Raw genomic sequence first — 14,721 nt, 5'->3', positions numbered from 1 at the left:
TTCTTCAAGGAAGAGGTGGGGGGGGGGGGGGGGGTCACAGACTGAAATCACAAAATAGATTTTGTGTGGTCGGTAGGAGAGAAGTACGGAAGAAACCAAAACTTGACGGCTTCACAGGGAAGGGGGCCCAGAAACTTCAAGAAGGTTGTAAGGGGACCATAGCCCAAAAAGGTTGAGAATGGTTGCTCTAGACCATTGCAATGTCTACCCTGGTCCATGAAGCATTTCTGAGCAGATTGTGAAGCCAAGCCTTACCTGCGTTTATATTTTTGAAAGTCACTGTCGATGATATCAGCCAAAGGCAGGTTGAAGAGGCTGAATATGGCAGAGACCATCACCCTGGCAGAGGGAATGTGGACACAGGGTCAGATGAGGAGGCTCTCCAACATCAGCTCAGAGTGACTTCCAGCCCTATACTCAGACACAAACTGTAACTGGAATTCATGACTTTCTCATCCCACACAGTTCATCGCGTATGCAGACCCCCACCTCCTCATAAACCACAGCCGCCCACTCGGGAATTCTTTCTTGGATTGGAAGCAGTAGAGGGCGGCCTCACGGAATGTAAACAAGACTAGGTCGCTTACAGAAACAGTCGGTCAGTGGACCCAAGCCCAACAGCAGGGCAGGCTCGATGGGACAGATGGTTGACACCTACGCCTGTTTCAGGAGCTCGGGGCAAGGAGCAATGATATCCTGAAGAGAAGGTGGAATTGGAGCACGTTAAAGTGTAGAAATCTCTAGGCCTGACCCATGGATGTTATGGGAAGCGAGGGAGGAGATTGCAGGAGCTCCAGCCAATGTACCTACATCTCTAGCTACAGGTGAGGCATCGACAAACTGAAGGATGGCAACTGTTGTGTCTTTAATGACAGTAGAGATAAGCCAAGGAACTGCAGGCTGGGAAACCTTACAAGTGGTGAGAAGATGCTGGGTTTATTGGCCATGAATTAGGGATAGTCCCCCACACACAAAGCCATGTTATCTCCCAAAATAGGATTGATGAGGGCAGAGTGGCAGACATTGTCTATGTGGACTTGAGCAAGGTGTTTGTCAGGAGCCCTTGTTCCAAAGGTTAGAGGACGTGGGATCAAAGGTGCGCCCATCAATTTGATGCGTGACTCAAAGACAGGGAGAGGTCTTTGGGGGCTATTTTCCAGATTAGAGGCCTGTGACCAGTGATGGGCCATGCGAATCAATGCTGGGGAACCAGTCTGTCATCTACATTAAGTGAGAAAAGGAGAATGAGGAAAACAAATGGTAAAACTAAACAAAAATGGGAACAAGATCTAAACATAAAGATAAAGAAGGAAACATGGGAGAAGTAATGCTCAGGAACGATGAGAAATACAATAAATACGAGGTTACTTATGATACAATATAACTGGATACACAGGCTATATATTACACCTCAAAAGTTAAATAATTGGGACCCAACAGTATCTGACAGATGTAAAAAGGAAATGGGAACAACAATTCATGCAATCTGGACATGTGAGAAAGTGAAAAAATTTTGGGAAGATCTAAACCAGATATTAAATAAAATCACAAAAAGCAATATACCAAAAAAACCCAGAGATCTTCCTCATAAGTAACATAAAAAACAAAGAATTTGGACTCGATTTGGATGGTGCACAAAAAGATTTGTTAGGATAGCCCTAGCTGTAGCAAAAAAATGTATTATGTCAGCCTGGAAATTAGAAGATAACTTGAGAATACAACAATGGTATATAGAAATGAATAAATGTATTCAATTAGAAAAAATAACATATAATTTAAGAAATAATATTGAAATATTTGAACAAATATGGGAGCCATACATGAAACACAATAGAGAAAACCTACCGGGGACATCTACCACCTAAAATGACAGAAGGAGAAGGGAATGAAAAGAATTGACTCAGTGGAATTTCTTGTTTATTTTTATTGAGTGACAACATTGTTTGACGGGTTTAATGTATCTTAGATTCTGAACTTTAAATGAATGGGAGGGGAGGTAAGGAGGGTGGGATGGGAAGAGGGGGGGGGAGAAAACGACACTGTATATATTTGAAAAGGAAAATGTATGTTTCTTGATCAATGTGGTTTATAGTGTGAAAAATTTTAAAAAAAAATGATTTGGAAGTGAATGTAGTTGATACAATTGGTATGTCCGAAGATGGCTTCAAAACTGGTTGCATAGTGGTCAGTGAAAATAATTGTCCAAGGCTGTAATAGGAGACCGGGCAACTGGGAAAGGGAAAGACAAAAAAGCAGAATATGTTATAAATATTCAGCAATCAGGGAGCGTCTGGCAGGGTGGGGGAAGAGGAAAACAAAGCAGGCAAGTGGGGTTAGTCTGGTTAGGCTCAATGGTCAGAGAAGAGCCTGTTTCCATCCAGTGCAGCTCTGTGACTAAGAAGTAATTGGTGGATCACCAGGAATGTGGAGCACTGACACAAAGGGTCCAGAGGAGACCCTTTAACCAGGATCAGGAAGAGGCAACTAAATTATTTCACCCCACTTTGACTTCCCTGATAGCCATGACAGAGATTTGAACTCTTGCTTATGGATCAACAGGCCTGACTTCTGGATTATAAATCCAACATAGCACTGCTCACAGGAAATCGAGGTATCCCGAGACTCACATGTTTCCAACGAGGAAGAGAGACAACAGGTTGTAGTGAGTTGGGCCAAAAAACAGCACGATTCCTGCGCTCAACAGCTCCAGATAGAAACTAAAGAGAATGATTTTGTAATAGCCAAACTTCCTCAGCAGTGATTGGCCGCTGAGAACCAAGAGCTGGGAAGAGAGGAGAGAACACATTCAATGTTGGCCACCATTAAGAAGTCACAAACCCCGCTCCCCTCCCTCAACCCTTCCCAATGGCCCAGAAAAGCAAGCAACACTTTAAAGGTCTCGCCTCACCCCAGTCACACTCTCCTCTCCCAGGAAGTCTCAGGAGTGTGAAATCAGGGCCCACAAGCAGTTTCTTTCCTGCAGCTCATAAAACAATGTTGTCCTTCCTTTGTTCAAATTGATCTCTTGGTAACTCTGCTCTCACTAATGCATTTTATTCTGCTATACTTATCAATGAATAAACTTGCTGCATCACACAAAGAATAACCTTTTCATTGTATCCCAGCACACGTAACAAACTTAAAATGATTTAGCATAACATGGTGTGTTTATCCAAGGATAAGAAGAATTATGTTTTGTTTAAAGCAAATATACAGGAACTCCTCGACTTATTACCTACATGACTTTACGTCCATCAGCACATACAACTGAGTTTTTTTAAATTATATAAGAAAAAATATAAAATTTATGCAGTTTATGTTGTTTTTAACAAACTGAAAGAGCCAAAATGTGCGTCCTTACCTTGTTAGTCAGCATCCTGGGCTCTATAGGCTGGGTGCGGTCATCTTGGTTCCTGTGCGCATGCATACGCGATGGGTTCGTGTATTGGGAGCTCAGTTGGTGCATGGGCGAATTACACACCCTGACGATATTGAATTTGTGTCCTTAACTCTCGCGTATGCACCAACTGAACTCCCAATACGCAAACCCTCCGTGCATGAGCCAACCTAAGACTCGTCAATGTGCACAGGAATCAAGATGGCCGTGTCCAGCCTATGGACCTCAGGACACCGACTAACAAGCTAAGGACAGATATTTTAGCTGCTACGTGCTCTGTATCCCTGTTATAGTTTGTCAAATACAACATAAACCTAAAATGAGAAAAGATTTAACTAAAAAGCTTGCTTTAAGACTTCGGTATTCCACGTGCGGGCAGAATTCCGACTTACGTCCATTCCAAGATACAACCAATCCCTCAGTCCCATACAGTCGTAAAGTTGGGGAGTACCTGTACAATGGTCCAGAGGAAATAATGGAATAATCATTTTACTGAGTAATCGTCGTGTATCAGGATTGAAGGGCATCCACTTAGAACACAGATGCAAAGGATTTTTTTTCCCCCAGCTGAGGGCAGTGAATCTGTGAAATCTGTCAGTCTTTCGCTGTGCTTAGTCTACTCTATTGACGTGTATTTATCTTTACCACTAAAGACACTCCCCTTGATTATAACTGTGTATGTACCCATTATCATTCATTATGGTATTACTGAGTTTCTACTAATAAAAGCCATGATTCCTGGTTAACTACACACCCCTCGATTTCTTCATTAACTGGCACGTCAGTGGATCAGATTGTTGCGACAGGCGGTTGTGGAGGCCGGGTCATTGGGCGTATTTAAGGCAGAGACTGATGGGCTCTTGTTTTTGGCTCTGTGAAAGCAGGAACTAGAGGAAGGAGACAAAGGGAAAGATGGGGGGGGGGGGAAGGGGGAACAGAACTGGAGATGGCGATGTTGGAGAGGAGTCACGTGATGGAGTAGTGGCCGGACGGTGAACTCCAGCCCTCTCCAGAAAAGTCGGGAAAAACAAGAGAAAATACAAAGGCACAGAAATACAAGTTAAAGAAAAGTGAGTATAAAGGTGGAAAGAAGATGGAGACAAAAGGAGAAAAATCAAAATCAACGGAAAGAAGAGAGGAAGAGAAGACAACGAAGGAAAAAGGTGAAGGCCTTACCTGTCCGAAGAGGCCCGCTGTGGAGAGAAGACCCCACTACCTCAGGTCGGTAGAAAAAGAACTACAACAATGGCTCACAGAGCCGAGTAAAAGTGCGCAACCGCGCATGCGCGACTCCTCGCGCATGCGCGATGCGCATACAAAAAAACACACCGACGGGAGGGGGGACCAGCTGGGGAGTCGATCTCCACAGCCGGCAACGACAGCTGCAGAACACCTGCAGCAAGAAGAGACCACAGAAGACAATAGAAACAAGATAGAAGAGGAGGAAAGGGCAGCAAAGAAACAACAGATGGTCAACCCAGAGGAAGAAGAAGAGGAAGAGTATGGTGAAATAGAAGAAGAAAAGAGAGGCAAGGTAAAGGAGGTACTTGCTCTTGTTAGAGGATACATGGAGTCATTTAAAGAATGGCAAACACAGGAATTCAATGATTTAAGAAGAAGAATAAACAACACAGAAAAGAAAATAAATAAAATGGATATGACCTTAACAGAAATGGGGAAAAAAATGGACAAGATGGAAGAACGGGCAATAGCAGCAGAAATGGAGGTAGAAGACTTAAAAAAGAAATTGGAGGAATCTAATAAAAAAACTAAAGAGACACAAGAATTACTAGCCCAAAAAATAGATATAATGGAAAATTATAACAGAAGAAATAACATAAAGATAGTGGGCCTTAAGGAAGATGTAGAAGGCAAGAATATGAGGGAGTTTATAAAAGAATGGATCCCTAAGGCCCTAGGATGTCCAGAACTACAGCAAGAAATGGAAATAGAAAGGGCACATAGAGCATTGGCCCCTAAACCACAACCACAACAAAAACCAAGATCTATTGTAGTAAAATTCCTAAGATATACTACAAGAGAAAAGGTACTGGAGAAGACAATGGAAAAAGTAAGAGAGGGCAACAAACCACTGGAGTATAAAGGGCAAAAAATCTTCATTTATCCAGATATAAGCTTTGAACTCCTAAAGAAGAGAAAAGAGTTCAATGCAGCAAAAGCGATTTTATGGAAGAAAGGATATAAATTTACACTGAAGCATCCTGCGGTATTGAAAATATTTATTCCAGGACAACAAAACAGACTATTCTCGGATCCAGAAGAAGCACGAAAATTTGCAGAACAATTACAAAAATAGACTGAGGGATGAAGACGGGTAATGAGAGCAAAAATTATCACGATTGATATGTATGTGGGTAAAGACAAAAATAGACTGAGGGATGAAGACGGGTAAGGAGGGTAAAAATGACCACGATTGATATGTATGCGGGTAAAGAGGTATAAGAGTGAATAGAGACAATGGGCATATGTGAAAGTATCTGTAATTAGAGGAAAACATAGAAAGTATAGACAAGAATTAATAAGGGAAGGTAATGGAATAGAGAGAATAAGGAGGGAACTAAAAGAGTGACCTTTGTGACATATAAAAAACGAAATCTTTTCTGGGGGGGGCTGGGTGGGGGGAAAAGAGCGGTCACTGCAAAATCAGTTGACGCTTGCGAGTGGATTCGCAAATCCAAATGGAGAGGGGAGATGTGGTTGTCCGACAAGGGATAAAGGGCAACTCAGGAGGGGAAGGGGAGATTGGGGATAAAGAAGATAGAAATAGGAGAATAAGGAAAATGTTGGATGTTGTAGGAATGTTGTCTGGTAAAGAGTTGAAAATAAGAAAACAGAAATGGAAAAGGAGGAAAGGTAATGATGGAAAAACGGAAAGAGAAGATAAACAAAATATAAAATGGCTACGCTGAACTATATGACTCTAAATATTAATGGAATACATAACCAAATTAAAAGGAAGAAACTACTAAATTTACTGAAAAAGGAAAAAATAGATATAGCATTTGTCCAAGAAACACATTTAACTGAATTGGAGCACAAGAAATTAAAGAGAGATTGGGTAGGACATGTAACAGCAGCATCGTACAATTCAAAAGCAAGAGGAGTGGCTATATTAATTAGCAAAAATGTGCCATTTAAAATAGAAGAGGAAATAATAGATCCAGCAGGGAGATATGTTATGATAAAATGTCAGATTTATTCAGAGCTTTGGAATCTACTTAATATATACTCACCTAACGAAGAAGATCAAAAGTTTATGCAAGATATCTTTTTGAAGGTAGCTAATATGCAAGGGAACATACTAATAGGAGGGGATTTCAATCTGAATTTGGATCCAAATATGGATAAAACGGGGAAAAAAATTAACAGGAAGAACAAAGTAACCAAATTTATAATTAAATCAATGCAAGAAATGAAACTTGTGGACATATGGAGGAAACAAAACCCAAAAGAAAAGGAATACTCATACTACTCGACTAGACATAAAACATACTCAAGGATAGACCTATTCCTGTTATCAGCCCACATACAAGGGAGAGTTAGGAAAACGGAATATAAAGCTAGACTATTATCGGACCACTCACCCCTGTTATTGGCAATAGAGCTAGAAGACATCCCTCCAAGAATGTATAGATGGAGATTAAACCCCATGCTACTTAAAAGACAGGATTTTAGAGAATTTATTGAAAAACAATTAAAAATGTACTTTGAAGTAAATACGGAATCAGTGGAAGATAAGTTTATACTATGGGACGCAATGAAAGCATTCATTAGAGGGCAAATAATAAGTTATGCAACCAAGATGAAGAAGGACTATAATCAGGAAACAGAGCAGTTGGAAAGGGAAATAATAAACATAGAAAAAAAATTAGCAATAAAGGAAGATACAACCAAAAGAAGAGAATTGGCTGATAAAAAAATAAAATATGAAACATTACAAACATATAAGGTGGAGAAGAATATAATGAAGACAAAACAGAAATATTATGAACTAGGGGAAAAAACACACAAAATCCTAGCATGGCAGCTTAAGACAGAGCAAACTAAGAAAATGGTATTGGCAACAAGGAAAAAAGACAAACAAATTACATATAATCCAAAAGAAATTAAGGAAAACTTCAGAGAATTCTATGAACAATTATACCGAACCGAAAACGAAGGGAAAGAAGGGAAAATAGATGAATTTTTGACTAAAATTGAACTACCAAAACTACAAATAGAGGAACAAAATAAATTAACAGAACCATTTGGAACAGTAGAAATACAAGAGATAATAAAAAATTTACCAAATAATAAGACACCAGGAGAGGATGGACTCCCAATAGAATTCTACAAAACATTTAAAGACCTAATAATACCGCCCCTCCTGGATGTAATCAACCAAATTGATGAGACACAAAACTTACCAGATTCATGTAAAACAGCAATAATTACAGTGATACTAAAACAAGGGAAAGATCCACTCTCACCAGCGTCATATAGACCAATATCTTTGCTAAACACAGATTATAAGATAATAGCTAAACTATTAGCGAACAGATTAGCAGAACAGGTACCGAAAATGGTAAATTTAGACCAAACTGGATTTATCAAAAAAAGACGCACAACAGACAATATTTGTAAATTTATTAACTTAATTCATGCAGTAGAAGGAAATAAAGCACCGGCAGTAGCAGTTGCTTTAGACGCAGAGAAGGCCTTCGACAGAGTAGAATGGAATTACTTGTTCAAAGTATTGCAAAAATTCAGTTTACCGGAGAAGTATATTAATTGGATTAAAGCATTATATAAGGGACCGTTAGCGAAAGTGACAGTAAATGGACATGTATCAAAGCAATTTAACTTAAGCAGGTCAACGCGGCAGGGATGCCCACTATCACCATTATTGTTTGCGCTAGCTATAGAACCACTAGCAGAATCGATAAGAAGAGATAATAATATAAAAGGAATAAAAATAAAAGACAGGGAATATAAAATCAGTCTGTTTGCGGATGATGTGATAGTGTACTTAACAGAACCAGAACTATCAATAAAAGAACTATATAGGAAATTGAAGGAATATGGAGAAGTGTCGGGATACAAGATAAACGTAAATAAAAGTGAAGCAATGCCTATGAATAACGCGGATTTCTCAAAATTTAAGGAGGAATCCCCATTCAGATGGCAAACGCAGGCAATAAGATACCTAGGTGTGCAAATAAACAAAAATCTAGGCCAATTATATAAACTCAATTACAATCCACTAATGAAAAAATTACAGGACGATTTAGAGCATTGGAAAGAGCTACCACTAACACTGATAGGAAGGATAAACTGTATTAAAATGAACATTTTTCCAAGGATACTATACTTATTTCAGGCATTGCCAATACAACTGACAGAAAAATTCTTCAAAGAGTTAAAGAAAATAATAAGGAGATTTTTATGGAGAGGGGGGAAACCGAGGATAGCACTAGACAAATTAACAGAATGGTATAAACAAGGAGGCTTACAATTGCCAAACTTCAAAAATTATTATAGAGCCGCACAATTAAGGTACCTATCAGATTTTTATCAAACAAGGGAAAAACCAGACTGGACGAGACTAGAATTAGATAAAATAGGGGAAAAGATACCTGAACACATATTATATAAATGGGACGAAAAATTGGTACAACATAGAACTTCTCCAGTATTACACCATCTCCTCAATATATGGAAGAAGATTCATGTAGAAAGAAATAAAATAAATTACCAAATACCAAAACTAATATTGACGCAAAATAAGCTACTCCCTTTTACAATAGACAACCTTGCCTTTAGAAAATGGGAAAAAAAAGGGATTAAAAGAATAGAAAATTGTTTTTCAGGAAGTAGATTCTTATCCTTTGAACAAATGAGAGATAAGTACAATATAACGGGAGATACAGCGCTGGCATATTACCAACTGAGATCCTACTTGAAAGATAAATTAGGAAGCAACTTGAGTTTACCAGAGGGAAGTAACCTTGAATATGTGATTACAGATACAATATTAATCAAAAGATTTATAAAAAATATGTATATTAAACTGCAAGAAAAGGAAAATGAGGAAACAAATGGTAAAACTAAACAAAAATGGGAACAAGATTTAAATATAAAGATAAAAAAGGAAACATGGGAGAAGTTATGCTCTGGAACGATGAGAAATACAATAAATACGAGGCTGCGTATGATACAATATAATTGGTTACACAGACTATACATTACACCGCAAAAGTTAAATAAATGGGACCCAACAGTATCTGATAGATGTTTTCGATGTAAAAAAGAAAGGGGAACAACAATTCATGCAATCTGGACATGTGAGAGAGTAGAAAAATTTTGGGATGATCTCAATCAGATATTAAATAAAATAACAGAAAACAATATACCAAAGAATCCAGAGATCTTTCTCCTAAGTAACATAAAAAATAAAGAATTTGGAATTGACTTGGAGGATGCACAAAAAAGATTTGTTAAGATAGCCCTAGCTGTAGCAAAAAAATGTATTATGTCAACCTGGAAATTGGAAGATAATTTGAAAATACAACAATGGTATATAGAAATGAATAAATGTATTCCATTAGAAAAAATAACATATAGTTTAAGAAATAATATTGAAATATTCGAACAAGTATGGGAGCCTTACATTAAATACAATAGCGAAAACCTACCGGGAACAAACATTACCTAAGTTGATGGAAGGAGAAGAGAAGAAAAGAATGGACTCAGTAGAATTTCTGGTGTATTTTTGTTGAATGACAACATTGTCTAACTGAATTAATGCAACCTAGATTGTATAACTAAAATGGATGAGAGGGGGGGGGGGATGGGGGGGTGGCTTGGGAGGAGGGAGGGGGGAGGGAGAAAAAGTCACTGTAAATGTGTGGAAAAGAAAAAGTGTATATCATGGCTATTGTGATTTATGGTGTGAAAAATAAAAAATTTAAATAAAAAAAAAAAAAAAAAAAAAAAAGAGATGGCGATGTTGGATTACGAGCTGCTGTTCCTCTGATATGTGGGGACTCTGCCTACATGAAGGGCTCAAGTCCGAAATTTTCTTAGTGGCCTCTGCCTACACTATGCTTGTGCCTTGATGAAGGGCTCAAGCTTGAAACGACGTGTCTCCATCTTTGCTGTTTGACCTGCCAAGTTTCTCCAGCATTGTGCTTTTATGTGAAGTAAGCTGCCTTCAGCAGAAAGGGGTGTGGACCTGGAGGGAGGATTACCTGAGGGAAGATAAATCCAGCTCCATACATGATACTCTTTACAAAGGATGGGAGCACATCCGGGGGGATGAGGTGGTCAGCAAAAATCAGCATGAAGTTGTTGAGGAAGGCCAGGTGGAAAACCTGTAAGAAGTTCATCATAACAAAGAGCAGGAAGTCTCGCTGGGTGACGATTTGTTTGGTCAGGTTGAAGATGGAGGTCCAGGAGAGGTCAGCCTCATGCTGCGCTTTGTCCCGCGCAGACTTCTCGCCCTGCTCGTACTGACTCACACTGTGCAGCCCTGTGTAATGCATGCAGGTGAAGGCCGTCACTGCGGTGACCATCATGAACAACTGGAAGTTGAAGAAGTTTTCCATGTTGGTGGAGACTAGACCGCAGAACAGGACCCCAGAGGAGCCGACCAACGAGGCCATCTGGTTGTATTTGATAAGCCTCAGCCGGTTGTCATGCCTGGTCGAGATCTCGGCGAACAGCGAGCACTGGGCCAGGAGTACGAAGGTCAGCATCCCGTCGAAGGCGCACAGGGCAACGATCAGATGGAGGCCGCAGAGCCAGTCGCCTTCCTGATAGCCCCGCCAGGGGAACCACGGCAACAGAAAAGTGATGGCGTAAAATGGAGCACCGTAGAGGATGGAGAGACGGCGCTTGGAACAGCATGGAAGCTGGGAGTTGTCCTGCAAGTAGCCGAAGAGGGGATCGTTCAAGGCATTCCATATCATGAAGACCACCTTCAGGAGAGAGAGAGAGAAACATTCACCACCTGGAATGCAACTAGTCAAATTAAATCATCCCACAATACCGTGAAAATCAGTGCGATGCAAATTACCATATATATGCGTGTAATAAGTCAAATTTTGTGGACCAATTTTTAGGGTAAAATTTAGGGGAATGATTATTACATGTTTACTACTTTTGACCACAATAAGTACCTGTGTCATTCGGGGCGTCAGGATCCCATATGGGCAGTCGGGTGGCCGGAGCCTAGCAGAGAATCCAAGGCCAAGGCCTCAGGAGCTCAGACAGGCAGGTGGGCAGCCAGGGCATCGGGAGCTCGCATCGGTGGGTGGCCGTGGTTTCGGGAGCTCAGATGGGAGGGTGGCTAGAGCGAGGATCCATGGTCAGGGCATCGGGATCCCAGATGGGCGGTCGGGTGGCCGGAGCCTAGGAGAGAGACCAAAGCCGGGGTGTGGGGAGCTCGGGTAAGAATCTGCAGTCAAGTCATCGGGAGCTCCATTGGCCAGGGCCAAAAATTGTGAGGGGGGGTGGGGGGGTCCACGTTTACATAGTATCAACTTTTACACACGTCTATACATAGTCAACCTACACCCAGACACAGCTAGTCGTACAACAATGAAACAGCAAGTCAGAGAGAGCAGGTTACAAAAAAGAATAAACAATGCAGGGGTGTCATCTTTTACCGAGAAGGGGTCCATTTAAGAGTCTGATAACAGCAGGAAAGAAACAGTCCTCAATTCCGCAAGTTCGAGTTTTTAAACACACGTACGTTCTGCGTCACTAAAGGAAGAATGTGTAAGAGCAGGGTGGGAATGGGTCCCTTACTATATTAGCAACTTTGGTGGTGAGGCAGCGAGAGTTATGCACAGAGTTGATAGTTTGCAGAAGACCCAACAAGAACTTTGAAGTGAGCAAAGTACATTTGAAGAGGACTTCAGGGAAAAGGAAGATAAAGAAAGACATGCATTTCACAGAGTTAGCACAGGTATAATGAGGTGAATGGGATGGGAAACACCTTCAATATCTCAGCAGGGCTCCAGAGACAATGGGAGGTATAAACAGAGTTGATAGGGAGGAGGCTGTTTGCATGTTGGCCTGAAATGCGTACATAACTCTCTGCAACTCATGGTCTTGTGTGGAGCCTGCAGCAAAATCCTTGGGATTTGTGACCTCGCACTGGTAGATGAGAGGGAGCCAGAATGACCTCAATGATTGAAGCAGGAGGAGTCACGTGATGGAGTAGTGGCCGGTCAGGGAACTCCAGCCCTCTCCAGAAAAGTTTTTAAAAAATACACAAAACACAAAAGTACAAGAATAAAAATTAAAACAAAGTAAAAGTAAAGGTGGGAAGAAAATGGCAGCGAAGAAATAAAAGTTGAAAGCAAAGGGAAGAAGAGAAGAAGAAAGAACGTTGGAAGAAGAAGGTGAAGGCCTTACCTGTCCGAGGAGGCCCACCGCGGAGAGAGAAGCCTGCTCCCTAAGGTCAGTGGAAGTCCCGAGCTCGGGACTACAAAAATGGCTCGCGGAGCCAAGTAAAAGTGCGCAACTGCGCATGAAAAAAAAACACTGACGGGAGGGGGGGAACAGCTGAGGAGTCGATCTCCACAGCTGAGAATGACAGCTACAACACAACAACAGGAAGAGAACATAGAAAACAACGAGAACAAGAAAGAAGAGAGTAAAAAGAAAACAAGGAAACAACAGATGACCAACCCAAAGGAAGAAGAAGAAGAAGAAGAACATAGAGAAATGGAAGAAGAAGGGAAAGGCAAAACAATGGATATATTTTTTTTAAAGAATATATGGAATCAGTAAAAGAATGGCAATTACAAGAATTTAGTGAAATAAAAAGAAGAATTAAAAGTGCAGAAGAAAAAATGAATAGAATAGAGATGGTCATGTCAGATATAGGAAAAAGAGTGGACAAGGTGGAAGAACGAGAAACAGCCGTAGAAATGGAAGTAGAGGACTTAAAAAAGAAATTAGAAGAATCTGATAAAAAAGTTAAAGAGACACAAGAGCTGTTAGCTCAGAAGATAGATATAATGGAAAATTATAATAGAAGAAATAATATAAAGATAGTGGGCCTTAAGGAAGATGAAGAAGGCAAGAATATGAGAGAATTTATAAAAGATTGGATCCCCAGGGTCCGAGGAAGACCAGAATTACAGGAAGAAATGGAAATAGAAAGGGCACACAGAACATTAGCCTCGAAACCACAGACACAGCAAAAACCAAGATCCATTTTAGTAAAATTCTTAAGATATACAACAAGAGAAAATATATTGGAGAAAGCAATGAAGAAAATAAGAGAAGACAAAAAGCCACTGGAATACAAAGGTCAAAAATTTTTTTTCTATCCAGACATAAGTTTTGAACTCCTGAAGAAGAGGAAGGAGTTTAATACAGCAAAAACGATCCTATGGAAAAAAGGATATAAATTTATGTTAAAGTACCCAGCGGTACTTAAAATAATTATTCCAGGGCAGCAAAATAGACTATTCTCGGATCCGGAGGAAGCACGAAAATTTGCAGAACAACTACAAAACAGGCAGAGAGATGAAGACATGTAACGAGAGTAAAAAGGGGGGGGGGGGGGAGGAGAAAATGACACTATATATTTGAAAAGGAAAATGTACGTATCTTGATCATTGTGGTTTATGGTGTGAAAAATAAAAAATTTAAAAAAAAAATGATTGAAGCAGCCATTTGTGACGATTCTGCCTCAACCCAGTTCCACCAGCTGGGGGTGAAGTAGCTGTCACAGGCTGGTACCCACAGGTGACAAAACTTAATCCAATCACTGCCCAAAAATATTCCCTTTTACAGCGAGGTCTGGAAATGTGCAACTCACTTGTGCCTGGTGAAAGTCTCGCTCAGAAATTCTGTACTGATTTAGAAAGAGCTTCACATAATAGAAGCTAAAGAGGTTGTTCATTAAACTAGCGCCTAGTGTTGTGAGGGAATAGGTAAACGCATTTTGGTGAATCCCCAGAAAGTTCATCTTCATCGGAAACGAATATCCCAGCTGGAGGCAAAAAGATTTTCTGTTCCCACCTTCCACCCAATCGTCAGTTCTGATTTCACAGCCCTGAGAGGAAATAAACACAATTTTCAAATGAACCTCAAAATAATCTGAAATTAAAGCACAGAAAAACTCCCAAACTACTAATAGTGACCAAGGAGGAGTGGAGAGAACCAAATGTTCGTCGGGGTGGGGGGGCTACTGAAGAGCAAGTCCTGCCTCACAGTCTGATGTCGAGTTCAGACCTCAGGTGGCAGCTCTACAAGATGCTGCAGAGTAGAACGTCTTAGGTTTGTTCCTGGAAGTCACTATC

At 40.4% G+C, this 14,721-nt stretch overlaps 1 protein-coding gene across 7 annotated transcripts in view; it reads right to left on the bottom strand.

Moving 5' to 3' along the window:
• Window positions 1-14,721, bottom strand: part of mfsd13al (major facilitator superfamily domain containing 13a-like) — a 35,044-nt gene that overhangs the window by 8,458 nt on the left and 11,865 nt on the right. For 4 of the 7 annotated variants that reach the window (XM_069905600.1, XM_069905602.1, XM_069905601.1 and 1 more), the window contains exons 2-5: window positions 14,238-14,474; window positions 10,648-11,376; window positions 2,628-2,782; window positions 256-339 (exon numbers count right to left, since the gene is read on the bottom strand). In XM_069905600.1, the coding sequence (XP_069761701.1) occupies window positions 256-339; window positions 2,628-2,782; window positions 10,648-11,376; window positions 14,238-14,393 (1,124 nt within the window). In that variant the 5' untranslated portion in view covers window positions 14,394-14,474. The remainder of the gene's footprint in view (window positions 1-255; window positions 340-2,627; window positions 2,783-10,647; window positions 11,377-14,237; window positions 14,475-14,721) is intronic. The other 3 variants (XM_069905604.1, XM_069905606.1, XM_069905603.1) reach the window with 1 other exon arrangement.

The sequence above is a fragment of the Narcine bancroftii genome, chromosome 12, assembly GCF_036971445.1.
Source record: "Narcine bancroftii isolate sNarBan1 chromosome 12, sNarBan1.hap1, whole genome shotgun sequence".
Classification (NCBI taxonomy): Eukaryota; Metazoa; Chordata; class Chondrichthyes; order Torpediniformes; family Narcinidae; genus Narcine; species Narcine bancroftii.
This window is presented reverse-complemented; position numbering and strand designations above follow the sequence as displayed.